Source organism: Mustela nigripes, chromosome 6 (genome assembly GCF_022355385.1).
Source record: "Mustela nigripes isolate SB6536 chromosome 6, MUSNIG.SB6536, whole genome shotgun sequence".
NCBI lineage: Eukaryota > Metazoa > Chordata > Mammalia > Carnivora > Mustelidae > Mustela > Mustela nigripes.
Genome location: NC_081562.1, coordinates 108,708,031 through 108,721,358, shown reverse-complemented (window position 1 = coordinate 108,721,358; position 13,328 = coordinate 108,708,031). Strand labels below are relative to the sequence as shown.

The 13,328-nt window shown below is 55.6% G+C and overlaps 1 protein-coding gene across 3 annotated transcripts in view; it reads left to right on the top strand.

Annotated features, from left to right (window-relative positions):
- The window catches only part of DIP2C (disco interacting protein 2 homolog C), a 345,413-nt gene that overhangs the window by 164,961 nt on the left and 167,124 nt on the right, over positions 1 to 13,328 (top strand). For all 3 annotated transcript variants that reach the window (XM_059403972.1, XM_059403973.1, XM_059403974.1), the window contains one exon: positions 5,480 to 5,590. In XM_059403972.1, coding sequence (XP_059259955.1) covers positions 5,480 to 5,590 — 111 coding nt within the window. The remainder of the gene's footprint in view (positions 1 to 5,479; positions 5,591 to 13,328) is intronic.

Here is a 13,328-nt window from a genome sequence, read left to right as displayed (position 1 = left end):
CGGGCCTGGAAGCCCCATGAGCCCATCCTGGCTAGGGCTGGGGGGACAGCAGCCTACCTGGGGACCGCGTCCGCAGGGGGTCCCGTCGTGCGGTCTGTTCCTGACGACAGGGTGTCAGGCGCATAACCCCCCAAAGAGAAAATGGGTCTTTGAATGAAGTTTCTGGTGTGTGACTCGGCATGAATCCTTCCCAGGTGGACTTGCTGTAGGAACTGAGCCCCCCTCGGCTGGGGGGGCGACCCGGGTCCTGGGTGAGCCCCACGGTCATGATCTCAGTGCACAGTCCGCTGCTGCTGTTGCCGGACTCCGGTTTCTGCACACGCTGCTGTGGCCTCGGTCACATGGATTTCCGGTTATTCCCAGTGGTGCCCTGCGGGCCGGGCTGCCGCTCCCCGAGGCTGGTGACGACGGGGAGGGTGAGGACACGAAGCCGTGTCCCCTGTCAGCTTCTGCCACGTGAGCAGAGCTGGGAGCGGGATCCGGGTGTCCGCCTGGGCAGCAAGGAAGTCGTCCGCTTTGGAACAGGCTCGTGTGAGTATCTGAAACCCGCAGGCGTCTGCGACCCTGCTCCTGACCTCGTGCGTGCTTTCCCTCTGAGCTTCTGTTCCTCGGGGACCAAAGAGTGAGTGCTGAGTGCACGTCGAGCTCCCCAAAGTTCCAGATCTTCTGCACTTTTCCACAGAATGAGTCCCTCATAAACTAAAATGTGTTGACAGGAATATGGTTAGCGGTTGTGTGCAGATTTTGGCGAGGCCTTCGGTCGTGAGAGGCAGAGGCAGGAGTCGGGCTGACGGTCGGGGCCACTGTGGAGGGAAGAGGATTTCTGTCTGTGCGCGTTCTGACCCGAGTCCGTACAAAGCAGACGCGGCAGGTTCCCTGTCCGTGTGCACACGGTGCGCTGCGTGTCTTCTGCGGAGGCTTGACGGCACTGACTGCGGAAGGAGGTGCTGCCCTGAGAGTCCGTCCGGTACCAGAAGAGTGGGGGACAGTTCAGACATCGTTTCTGTGCAGACCGGAATCACGGAAAAGCCCTCCGCGGTTTCCCCAGGCTCCTGAGGCAGGACCACGTGTGTGGGGGCCTAGAGATGCTGTGAGCCCCGCTGGGCCCCGGGCTCCACGGGCGCTGAAGGCGAGGACGCAGGACCGAGAGGTTCCAGCCAGGGCCCGGGGACGCTACTCGCTCGTGACCGTGTCCGCGTCTGCTCCCCAGCCTGTGTGGAAGCTGGGAGATGTGCTCAGTTCCACACGGGCTAAGAGTAAGACCAGAATTTGGATCAAAGTCTCTGGTTTTGAATTCCAGATGCATTTTTGTGGAAGTCATCTTCCAAAATCCTTCGCAGTTTCCTTTGAAAATACGTGGAAAGCGACTACTTTCTCTCTCCCTTGCTGTCTGAATTGGAGTCTTGATATTTCCTCGAACATTTGACTTCCTGAGTGAGCGAGGGTGGTCTGCACGGCAGGTCTCCTGGCCTGAAGCACGTGGCATGTCCAGGCCGCAGAGCCCCAGGACCACGTTCCTCGTGAGCGTGAGATTCGCCGTGGTTTCCACGTCTGGTCCTGGAGTCGGCAGGTTGCGCAGGGGACAGCTCTGCGCTGTGAGGGATTTCCTTTGCGGAGCTCTTTCTTCGTCGTGTGTTGGAAGAAACTGGGATGGACCCGTGTGCGGGGGTCTGAGGTTGTTGCTGGCAGAGCGCCGGGGTCCCCGGCTGGGTCACCATCCCCTGCCTGGCTTCCTTCCTCTTTCCTCTTGGACTCCTGGGTTCCTTCTTCCCAAGCCCCTTCGGGGTTCTCGAGGGAAACAGAAGCCTCCTGGAAGGTCATGTTTGTACGGATGCCTGGCGGGAGCCTCACAGGGCCCTGCTCATGCCGGAAAGACCCCAGTGTTTGTTCAGGAGCCCCCGAGACCCCCTGTGGCCAGAGGCAGCACTGCTGCGGGGGAGGTGAGCACACAGATGTCCCTGCTCCTGACTGGCTGCCTCCTGAGTAAGAATCCGAGGGACGTGTCGCTGTCTGCTGACCTCACAGCCGTCTGCTGCCCTGATCTCCTCCCTGGGCAGCATCTGTCCTGAGAAGGTCACCGGGGCACGTGTTGTTTGGCGGTGAGATCACGAGGCCGCTTCTCTTCAAGGGACCAGTCAGGTTTGCCCATGAGAGTGGTCACTGCACTAGCACATGGAGCCCAGCAGCCCGCGACCTCTCCACCCTGAGGACGGGGCTCCCAGCGCACCGGCAAGCCCTGGTGGGGGGGGTGCCCGTCTTGAGGGAAGGGGCCGCCACCTGTGAGCATTCCGGGGCTGTGTAGCCTGGCAGAGCTGCGCACGATGGGAAACCAAGGCTCAGGGTGACGGACGGCTCCGGAGCACGGTCCCTGGTGCTCTGTCCCTCGATTCATGTGGGACCCGAGGCTGGGTCGCTGTCTGCCGCACAGTGCTTCGTAAGCGAGGGACACAGCTGCTCTCCATCCCTGCCACGTTGTTGCCTAAAAAGGATTAATCTTGGCCCGCTGGCTTTCTGTGTTTTTGGAGGTCTCCCGAGCTCCCTCGAGACCCTCACCTTCCAGTGTCCTTGCTCCGAGCTGGTCCCCACGTGCTGCGGCCACGCTCCGGTGGTCCCAAGATGGGCTCTTGGTTGTGGCAGGAGCGTCCGGAGCTCGGTGTGTTCCTGTACTGATTCGGGTTCTCGTGCTGCCTCACACGCGACAGGAGAGACCCCTCCGCGCACGGCCTCAGGCCCCCAGTGTTGACAGGCGGGAAATTCCTATCTGGAGGGGTTGCGCGTTGGACAGATGGCTTTTCCTTGTCGGAACATGCTTGAAGCCGCTGCAGATTGCGTTCACCGTGAATTACTGATGGAGGTGTGCACACCCATGTTTTACTGCTTTAGAACGCCCTGTTGCCGGGGAGCTGGTGAAGCTATTCTCCTTTTGCTAGTTAACTCGTTTCTCTCAAACCTTGTGCTGTGAGCCGTGCGCTTCAGCCTGTGGACATGGACGTCCGTGTTTGCATATGGAATCGGCTGCGGACTGGTGTGGGAGGCCCTGGCCTGTGCACGGGGCCTGCGATCGCTGGAAGTGTGTGGCCGGCCGGGGCCCCCGGCGGGGAGAAGGTTAAGGGAATTCTGGGGGCTGTGTTTGACTCTCCGGTCTGTGAGAGGCCCACGGACTTGGCTGTGGGGGAGAGTCCGGCACTCTTGGCAGCTTGAACGTGCATGCGGAACGGAACGCACGGAGATACCTGCGCACAGACGGAGGGTAAATCCACGGGACGGACAAGGGGGAGAAACGGACGGGTTTTAGTGCCATGTGGGGTCGAGGATGGGGCTGCCCAGGGTAGCAGACGGTGCTGGTCTCATGGGCAGCTGGTCTCATCGGGGAGACGATGAGGCTTGGCACCCAGGAAGCGGGTGAGCCCGGTCCCCCTCCCTCCCCCAGAAATGTTTGTTCTCTGGAAAAATGGACCTGAGCACCTCCAGTGTGGGGTGCGAGGCACAGTCTGAGCATGTGCCCGGAGATGGAGAACAGCCGCAGCCGCCAGTGACGGACGCCCCTGTGTTGACTCACAAGCCAGGAGACGGGGTCTCCTCCTCCGGACGTGGGCGGCTCGGGTCAAAGATCTGCTGCCGGAGATGGGTCTGTGATAACCCCCAGAGGAGGAAGCCGCCAGCTCACGGCTCCTCGCTGGGAGTAACGTAACCGCTGTGGCAGTCGACAGAGGGGAGACAGATTGTTCACGCACAGTACACCATCGGAGCGATTGACGTGAGAAGCAATGAATGCACGTAACTTTCAAATAAATTGATTATTACAAATTCTTAAAATTTCAGATTTCCATGTAATTCTGCTTAGACGTCTGGGCGAACACCAGTTCTAGGAGGAAGGGGTGCCGTGGTGGGGGGGCGTGCAGCAGGTCTGGGCCTGCCGGCCCGGATTAGAGCAGGAGGGGTCCACGGGGAGGGTCTTCAGGGAAACGGAATAATGAGCTACAAGACTGTCCCCACGTTGTCAGGGACGGCCCCGGGGAGAGAGGGCTGGGAAGGGTTTTCACTTCTGTTGGGATATTCTGAAGGAACTAGCGAGAGGTCCGTTGAAAACCACGACGGTGGAGCCCAAAGATGCAAATACTCCCCCAGGAGTAGAGGAAAAGTCAGCTAGGAGGGGCTTCGCTGCCGACTCGTGATCCTGCCAACGGCTGGGCACGGTGCGCTCTTGGGAGGGGCCGTGTGTTGTCTCACACGGCCGTTCAGAGGGATCGTAAGCTCTTGTTTGTAAACACGACTGTAAGTACCGAATGAGGACACTTTTCTTTGACTTAATAGTACTCCTCGGTTCCTGAATTCTGTGCGTCAGAGGAAAGAGTGGTTTTAAAGGTTACCTGCAGACTCTAGCTGGACGAGGTCTGGCAGCTGTGTCATCAGGACGTTCAGGGACGCGTGTCGGCAGCACGGTTCTGGTGCAGGGAACTGGGTAACAGTCAGGAAACCTACCCCGTCACGGGCCACAAACGTGCCAGCAGGCGCGGGGGTTCCACAGGGCGCCTGCCTGGGTCTGTCGGTGCAGCGTGAGACTGTTGGTCTCGGGGTCGTGAGTTCGGGCCTCGCGCTGAGCGTGGAGCCTGCTTCAAGGAAGGAGTGTGTGCAGCCGCCAGCAGCACGAGGAACTGTCACAGCGCTCCTGGAAACGGCCCTCGTGGGGCCATGGCGGAAACAGACGAAGCGGTTTCGGTTAAAATGCGACCACTGGTGACCTCCTCTGCCAGGTGTGGCCGTCCATTCTGAAGACGCAGCAGTTACTGCTGGGTGCCCCGTGCTCCGCAGCTCCGCACTCCTGAGTCGGCACCAGCAGACCGCTCCGGCCGCACCTTCTGAGTCACGTGGCTACGCCGTCCTCGCTGCTCGTGGTCCCACGCGCCACCGAATCGTCGTCGCCAGACCTGGGTCCGCTCTTAACTAAGACCCGTCAGAGCAGCTGTCATTGGCCACGTATCCCGTCGGGTGACACGTCACAACCGTAAGGAAATGGAGACTTCCCGGTCCCTTCGCATCAGAGGGAGCGGGTTTCCGAGTTAGACACTGAGCGAGCAGAGGTGACCGCACAGTCCTGGTTCCCAGAATCGGACCGTTAAGCTGTCCTGTGGGGTGTGTTATAAAGGTCACCTTCCTGATGAGTGTCATTGAATCTCTTCAAGAACGAGCATCACCTTCTGAGCGTTTGCCGTGTGGAGGAGACCGTAGCTCGGGGCCGTGGGCTCCGCTTTCCCCTCCGCGCAGGCCTGTGCGGGCAGGGAGCGGTGCGGGGTCTGTACGGGCTGCCGTGTCAGGGCGCGAGTCGAGCCTTCCCCTGACCCAACCCTTCTCCCTTAACTGCTCCGTGTCCAGGACGTGCCTGACCTGCTGCGCCGTTCTACCAAGTGATTTTACCAAACGGAGGGACTCGGGCCGCCGGGTGGAGCCTTACCTCACTCTGCCGTTTCCCTTCCCCCAGGGGTGGATCAGGCGTTGCCTCCCGAGCGCCGGGCTCCCGTCACTCCTGCTCCTTCCACGCGCTACCACCGCCGGAGGTCCTCAGGGTCACGCGATGAGCGCTACCGGTCAGGTAAGGCACCGGGGCGTGTGGTCACCGCTCCCCGGTCTGTGATGCTGACGGGGATGGTGAAGGGGACGGGCGGGTGCATGTCCCGCGGGGCGAGTCGGGGGCGGCGTGCGTTTCGGTGGCCTCGGGCCGGCTGTGTGGTCACAGGTGATGACATCTGCTTCCCAGACAAACACCCCCCCGGGGTACACGTTAGAACGCAATAAACAGTAGCTCTTTTCACATTTTTCAAGACAACGTCTGCTGTTTAGAATTTCACAACAACTGAACAGTAATCTCTCATGAGCCAAATTTTGGGTTTTTTTAGGTGTTACTACTCAGCATGTGGTTTCACTTTGTATTTTCTTGGCTGTGAGTATAATCTTTTTCCTTTTCTTTTATCCCCAGGATTTCTGTTTTCCAAGTAGTTTTCAAAAAAGGAAATCCGCACTTTCCTGTGTTCTGTTTCCTTTGTGTCTTACGGTGTCACGTGCGGGGACGCCGTCTTGGTATCTCCGTTCCGCTGCAGCCGTCACCGGGCTTGGGCTGGCTTAGATTTCGGTCATTAATTGTGTCCCATTAATTTCTCTCGTCAGAAAGCTTGTGTGACGATTAATATTTTAATGACGTTTTGAGAGATTTTTTCCCCAGCATCTGCATTAAAGTTGCTTTTCCTGCTTCCCTGACTAGACTACGGCTTTTAAGGTAAATGATCAGTAAGTGTTGCTGCTGGGACCTCCGTTTGGGGCGGAGGGGTTTGCTCCCGACGACAGAAGATGACGCTCCTACTCTGTATTTTGCAAGCGCTCTCGCAAGTCCTGTCCCGCTTGGCTTTTACTGCACACGGGGTGCGTACTGCTCCTTGATGCTGCGGAACAGGAAGCGGGGGCTGTGGGATGCGGCAGCTCGGGCAGCGCACACCGGGGCTGGAGGGTCGACCGTGCTCTTGGTTCTGTATCCGGGCTCCTTCCGTTAGCGGGGTGACAAGGCAAGGAGCCTCTGCCTGACTTCCTGGCTGGCTCCTTCCTGGGAGGGAGGAAGGGGCAGGGCCGACCTTACAGCACGGGGTTGTCATCTGGGGGGTGAGAGTGGCTGGAAAGGCAGTGGAGGCCGAGGGCTGCCCCTTGGCCCTCCCACCCCTGTGCCCAGACGCCTCAGTGTGGGGACACTGTGGGGACAGGGTGAAGCAGGAGCTTGTCCCCCACTCCACCTTCTGTTTCCAAGACGTTGGAACGCCCAGCATGGGTCAGGATGCCCCGTGGGTCAGGGGTCTCAGAGGCCTCTTTCACACAGGCGGGGGAGGTGTGCGCAGGTGCTGTCGGCTCACCGTGAGATGCTTGTTACCTCGCTCTGGACACGACCTTGTCCGGACACGACCGTGCTAGTGTTGGCGTGTGCACGCGCAGCAGACACAAGTGCTGACACACGGGGACGGGCAGAGTCGCACACACGGGAGACACACGGGCACAGCCACATGCTGGTGGCACAGTCACGTATGTGGGAGACACGTGTGTAGCCACATGTCCGTGCACTCACAGGTCTGTGTGGTGGAGGCCCACACGGACGGACAGTAGACACGGGTGCACAGATGCATAGGTGTACACAAGCCCGTGGACACACCACCTGCAGAGCACACATGTATGTGCACACACATGTGGGTACACAGACGCGTGTACACAGGCACACAGGCACACGTAGACCCAGAGACATGTCAGTGCATGGAAACACACATTTAGACACAAACATGTAGACACAGGTGTGACCTAGATACGTAGACGTGCAGACACACGTGTAGACACACATGCGGACACACATGGACACACACAGGTAGACTTGCACACGTGGAGATACACACAACTGTATGCAGATGTGCAGGTACGTGCAGCTGCGTGAGACATCGCAACACACACGTGGACGCGTGGCTACCATCATATCTCCCGTTCTCGCGGAGACCAGTCAGGTGTCCTGTCTTCCATTACAGGTGAGAAGCTGGTTCGGGGCGGTGTGGGATTGTTGGTGAGACAGTGGGGGCCTCATCCAGACCTCAGGGACCCTGGCTCTGTCCGTCTCTGTTATTTCTTACCACATACAAGGGTGTAACTTGTGTCTTGTTCTAAGCTCCAGCTTTCTGTGTTAAATCTTTTACAAATTTAGATGGAACTTAAGAGCACGCACGGTCTGTTTCCTCCATTACGTCTTTCCTAACCACGAGGGGCGGGGCTGGTCAGCCCTGATGCCCCCGGCGTGGCTGAGGTGTGCTCTCCAAACCCTCCCCGCTGTTTCAGGAGACATGCCAGGTGCCGCTGCCTCTCCGTCGGTGTTTCCGAGCAAACATCTCAGAGGGTTAGCAGAGTAGGAAACGGGGCTGTCTCGGCCTCAGGAGCACTTCCTTCTGCCCCTACAGGCTGCCGCCCACCGTGGGGAGTGGAGTAGCCGTGCACGGGAAGTGTGGGGGAGGGTGGTGGTGAAGGGGGGGCCAGAACCTTCCGCACGGCCTGAAGGAAACCACACCTGTCTCCGTCCAGCCCGCTCGGGGCCCTACTTCGGAATGTGTTTGCTCAGGTAGCATCCCCGGGGGGACCTGCGGCACTTGGGGTCTGACTTTCCTCTAAGAAGCCCCAGCCTGGGGATGAGCTCGGTGCTCTGCCTGCTCTGGGTGAAGGAGCTCACGGCCCCGAGGGAGAGCCAGATGCGTGACCCCGCACAGTGTGTGGGCGACGCGCCTCTGCTCGTCTTCCAGAGCGTCTGCTGCTCTCGGAGTGAGGTTCGCACCTCCCGTGCCCAAAGTCTGGCTTCCACCGCTCCACGGTCCTGTCTTTCGTGTCGTCCCCTTTCTGCAGCCGCACCGGTTTCCCGGGTGTTTCTCAAGCCCCTGATTGCTACGGAGCCTTTATGCTCTGATCCCGCTGCCCAGAACTTTCTTCCCTCGGACGGACACATTGCTGGTCTCTGCTCAAGGTCACTTTTTGCACGAGCCTCCCCGACCACCCGGTTAAAGGGCGGGACATGGTGTCGCCTCGTGCAGCCCCTGTGCCTGCGCTCGGGCTCCTGGAAGTCCGTTGCAGCTGCCAGCCCCGACACTGCCCGTCGCCCCTTGTCCTGCCTGCCTGTCGTCTGTCTGTCCATCCTTCCGTCTTTCTCCACCGGCGTCGTCGGTACGCCTCTCTGTCCCCCACTCTGTCCGCCGTGAGAAGGTGAGCCCGCAAAGGCCAGGACGTTTTTCTGTCTGTTCGTGTATCCCAAGCATCTGAAGTCCTGCCTCGTGAGTATTTTTGGAAGGAAGGAAGGTGAAGAAACGTAATACATTTGGGGAAAAGCAAGAAATTAGGGAGGATGAGCCAGATTTTAAGGTCTGTGGTGTACCGGGCCCAGGAACTCGGACTTTGTCCTGAAGGCGACAGGTGCCGCCTGAAGACCTGAGGCAAAGGCACAAGACGAGCGTAGCGGGGGTTCAGGGAAGGCCCTGGTGGCCACGGATCACGTGCAGGGGAGTCGGAAGGACCCGAGGTCGAGGCACAGTGAGAAGGTGAGTCAGGGTCACTCAGATCTGACCTCCGGTCACCAGGGAGCAGCAGCAGGACGGAGGCCCAGTCGGTGTGCGTAGCTGTGAGGGCGGGAGTGTGTGGTGCCGCCTGCGTGCGCGGGCCATGCGGCTGCCTGGGCGACGGAAGCCAGCTCTGCTGTAGGACTCCGGGTCCTGTCATAGGTCCTGCTGGCCAGGACTGTGTAGGGAATGCTGTGACAGTGCTACTCCGTACAGGCTGTTGTGCTTTCTAAGACCTCGTCCTGCTCGTCCCGCTCGTCCTGCTGTCAACCTGGAGTCGGAAGCGACTGCTTCCTTCACGGCTGAGAGGAGCCTGTGCAGTCGCTCTCGGCCTGTGCTCGCGAACCTCGCTGGGGCTCGGTTTCCGCGGTCAGCACGGGTGCCCCTCGTGTTGTGCGCCCCCCGCAGGAGAACTGGTGAGGACCTGGGGTCGTTATCAGCCTCGCGGGTCTCCCCCTCGAGTCTCTGCGGTTTCCTGCTGTGAAAACAGGCCAGCCCTGAGTCTCCTTGATGTGCACACTCCTCTGATGTGCTGTGAGTCACGTTCCCTTCCGGCGTACGGCCACCAGGCCTCCTTGACCATGTCGTGTGGCTGCTGGGCAACCTCATGTGGCCCATTGGCGTGTGCAGGGGTTGGGGATCTTCTGGGCTGTCTCCCTGAGACGGCCTGGGGGATTTCAGACTCTCAAAAGGGAAAGTGTTGTGGTCCCGAGGAGATTTCGGTTTCCACACTCCGCAGACCACTCAGCTTGCAGTAGAAAGTACTCTGGATGCTTCAGTAACCAAATTATATCAACCGAGAAGTAATTCTATTATCTCTTAGATAATTGCCCTAATTAGCAATCAATCCAATCAACCATATAGCCTCAAATTTAATCTCTCTTGGCCATACTTTTCCATTTCATTTCCAGACCCATGGCCTTGCACGGTAATGAAGTCCTACTGGAATTCTTTGTAATAGTGTGTACTTCTCCCCTTTTAAATAACTTTATTTGGAAACTTACATTTGATTTGGAGAGTGAATTAATGAAGAGGCATTTCGCGAGCACCTAGAAAACGTCAAACTCTGTGTTAGGCACTTATTCACTTTTACTGGATAAGTCCGAATTAGAACTTGCAGAAATTCTAGCTGTTTCTCCAGGCCCTTTCTCCCCAGCCAGAAGCCCTAGAACATGACACTGAGACCTGTGTCGTTGCTGTTCCTACCAGGACCAACCATGTCAAGGAAGAAAGTTGAAATAAACGTGCAGCATATGGGGTCGTGACATGTTTAGAAAGGTTGTTTTGTCTCTTGGGCAGATGGCAGATGGCTTCAGAAAGGACATCAGGGCACCTGGGTGGCTCAGTGGGTTAAGCCACTGCCTTCGGCTCAGGTCATGATCTCAGGGTCCTGGGATCGAGTCCTGCATTGGGCTCTCTGCTCAGCAGGGAGCCTGCTTCCCTCTTTCTCTGCCTGCTTGTGAGCTCTGTCTGTCAAATAAATAAATAAATAAAATCTTAAAAAAAAAAAAAAAACGAAAAAAGAAAGGACATCGGGTCCGTCTGTGTCATGGGACCAGTGGTGGCCTTTCCCGGGGCCTGCCCCCTCCCTCCAGGTAGAATGCGATGGGGCCCAGTCTCCACCCTGGACAGCCGACTCAGACAGGCTCCAGGGACCCAGGGGGACCCCGAGACCTCCAGGGATGTCTGTGAGGTCAGACTGTGGAATAACACACATGATCTGCTCTGTCCGCACGCATCCTCTCGCGAAGGTGTGTGGGTCTCTGCAAGGCTGCCGGTCGTGGAGATGCTGCGTTCAGAGGGTAGGTGCACACAGGGATGGCGAAGTCTCGCGTTTCTGGAAGTTTGTCCGTCTACCTGCTGATACAGTGAATATCAAAACATGAGTCCTAGAAACAAAAGATTTTTAACACTTTCACCCATTTTTTAAAATTTCTTTTCAGCGTAACAGTATTCATTGTTTTTGTACCACACCCAGTGCTCCATGCAATCCGTGCCCTCTCTAATACCCACCACCTGGTTCCCCCAACCTCCCTCCCCCGCCACTTCAAACCCCTCAGATTGTTTTTCAGAGTCCATAGTCTCTCATGGTTCACCTCCCCTTCCAATTTCCCCCAACCCCCTTCTCCTCTCTAACTCCCCATGTCCTCCATGCTATTTGTTATGCTCCACAAATAAGTGAAACCATATGATAACTGACTCTCTTTGCTTGACTTATTTCACTCAGCATAATCTCTTCCAGTCCCGTCCATGTTGCCACAAAAGTTGTGTATTCATCCTTTCTGATGGAGGCATAATACTCCATAGTGTATATGGACCACATCTGCCTTATCCATTCGTCCGTTGAAGGGCATCTTGGTTCTTTCCACAGTTTGGCGACCATGGCCATTGCTGCTATAAACACTGGGGTACATACGGCCCTTCTTTTCACGACATCTGTATCCTTGGGGGCAAATACCCAGGAGTGCATTGCAGGGTCATAGGGAAGGTCTATTTAATTTCTTGAGGAATCTCCACACTGTTCTCCAAAGTGGCTGCACCAACTTGCATTCCCACCAACAGTGTAAGAGGGTTCCCCTTTCTCCACATCCTCTCCAACACATGTTGTTTCCTGTCTTGCTAATTTTGGCCATTCTAACTGGTGTAAGGTGGTATCTCAGTGTGGTTTTAATTTGAATCTCCCTGATGGCTAGTGATGAATATTTTTTCATGTGTCTGATAGCCGTTTGTATGTCTTCATTGGAGAAGTGTCTGTTCATATCTTCTGCCCATTTTTTGATATGATTATCTGTGACATGATTCTTTATATGGAAAACCCAAAAGACTCCACCCAAAAAACTAGAACTCATACAACAATTCAGTAACGTGGCAGGATACAAAGTCAATGTACAGAAATCAATGGCTTTCTTATACACTAACAATGAAAATACGGAATGGGAAATTAGAGAATCGATTCCATTTACTATAGCACCAAGAACCATAAGATACCTGGGAATAAACCTAACCAAAGAGGTAAAGGATCTGTATTCGAGGAACTACAGAACACTCATGAACGAAATCGAAGAAGACACAAAAAGATGGAAGACCATTCCCTGCTCTTGGATCGGAAGAATAAACATTGTTAAAATGTCTATACTGCCTAGAGCAATCTATACTTTTAATGCCATTCTGATCAAAATTCCACCGGTATTTTTCAAAGAGCTGGAGCAAATAATCCTAAAATTTGTATGGAATTAGAAGAGACCCTGAATCGCTAAGGAAATGTTGAAAAACAAAAATAAAAGTGGCGGCATCACGTTACCTGATTTCAAGCTTTACTACAAAGCTGTGATCACCAAGACAGCATGGGACTGGCATAAAAACAGACACATAGACCAGTGGAACAGAGTAGAGAGCCCAGATATGGACCCTCAACTCTATGGTCAATTAATCTTCGACAAAACAGGAAAAAGTATACAGTGGAAAAAAGACAGTCTCTTCAATAAATGGTGCTGGGAAAACTGGACAGCTCTATGTAGAAGAATGAAACTCGACCATTCTCTTACACCGTACACAAAGATAAACTCAAAATGGACAAAAGACCTCAATGTGAGACAGGAATCCATCAGAATCCTAGAGGAGAACATAGGCAGTAATCTCTTCGATATCAGCCACAGCAACTTCTTTCAAGATATGTCTCCAAAGGCAAAGGAAACAAAAGCGAAAATGAACTTTTGGGACTTCATCAAAATCAAAAGCTTCTGCACAGCAAAGGAAACAGTCAACAAAACACAGAGGCAACCCATGGAATGGGAGAAGACATTTGCAAATGACAGTACAGACAAAAGGTTGATATCCAGGATCTATAAAGAACTTTAACCCATTTTTAACAGTCTAGAATATTCTTTGGGTCCAAGGGTTTGAGAACCACTGCTTGTAACCTGTAAAACTGAAATTTTTCTTCAAACCTGGAGACGCACTGTGCGAACTTGTATGTGTGAACCCCTCCTCGAGGCTGGTTTTGTGCTGATGATGGTTTAGGATCTGAGGTACGGTGGGGCTCAGCCGCTGGCCATGGGGCCTCAGGCCTGCTTGGCGTTCCGCACACGTGTGGTTCTGTGTTCTGAGCCTTTGCCGAGCGCTGTCGGTGAGACTGGAAAACGGAGGACACTGTGTTTGCTTCCAGAGAGTGTGCACACCTGACGGCTGTTCTTCCTCGACATTAAAGTTAACCTCCTA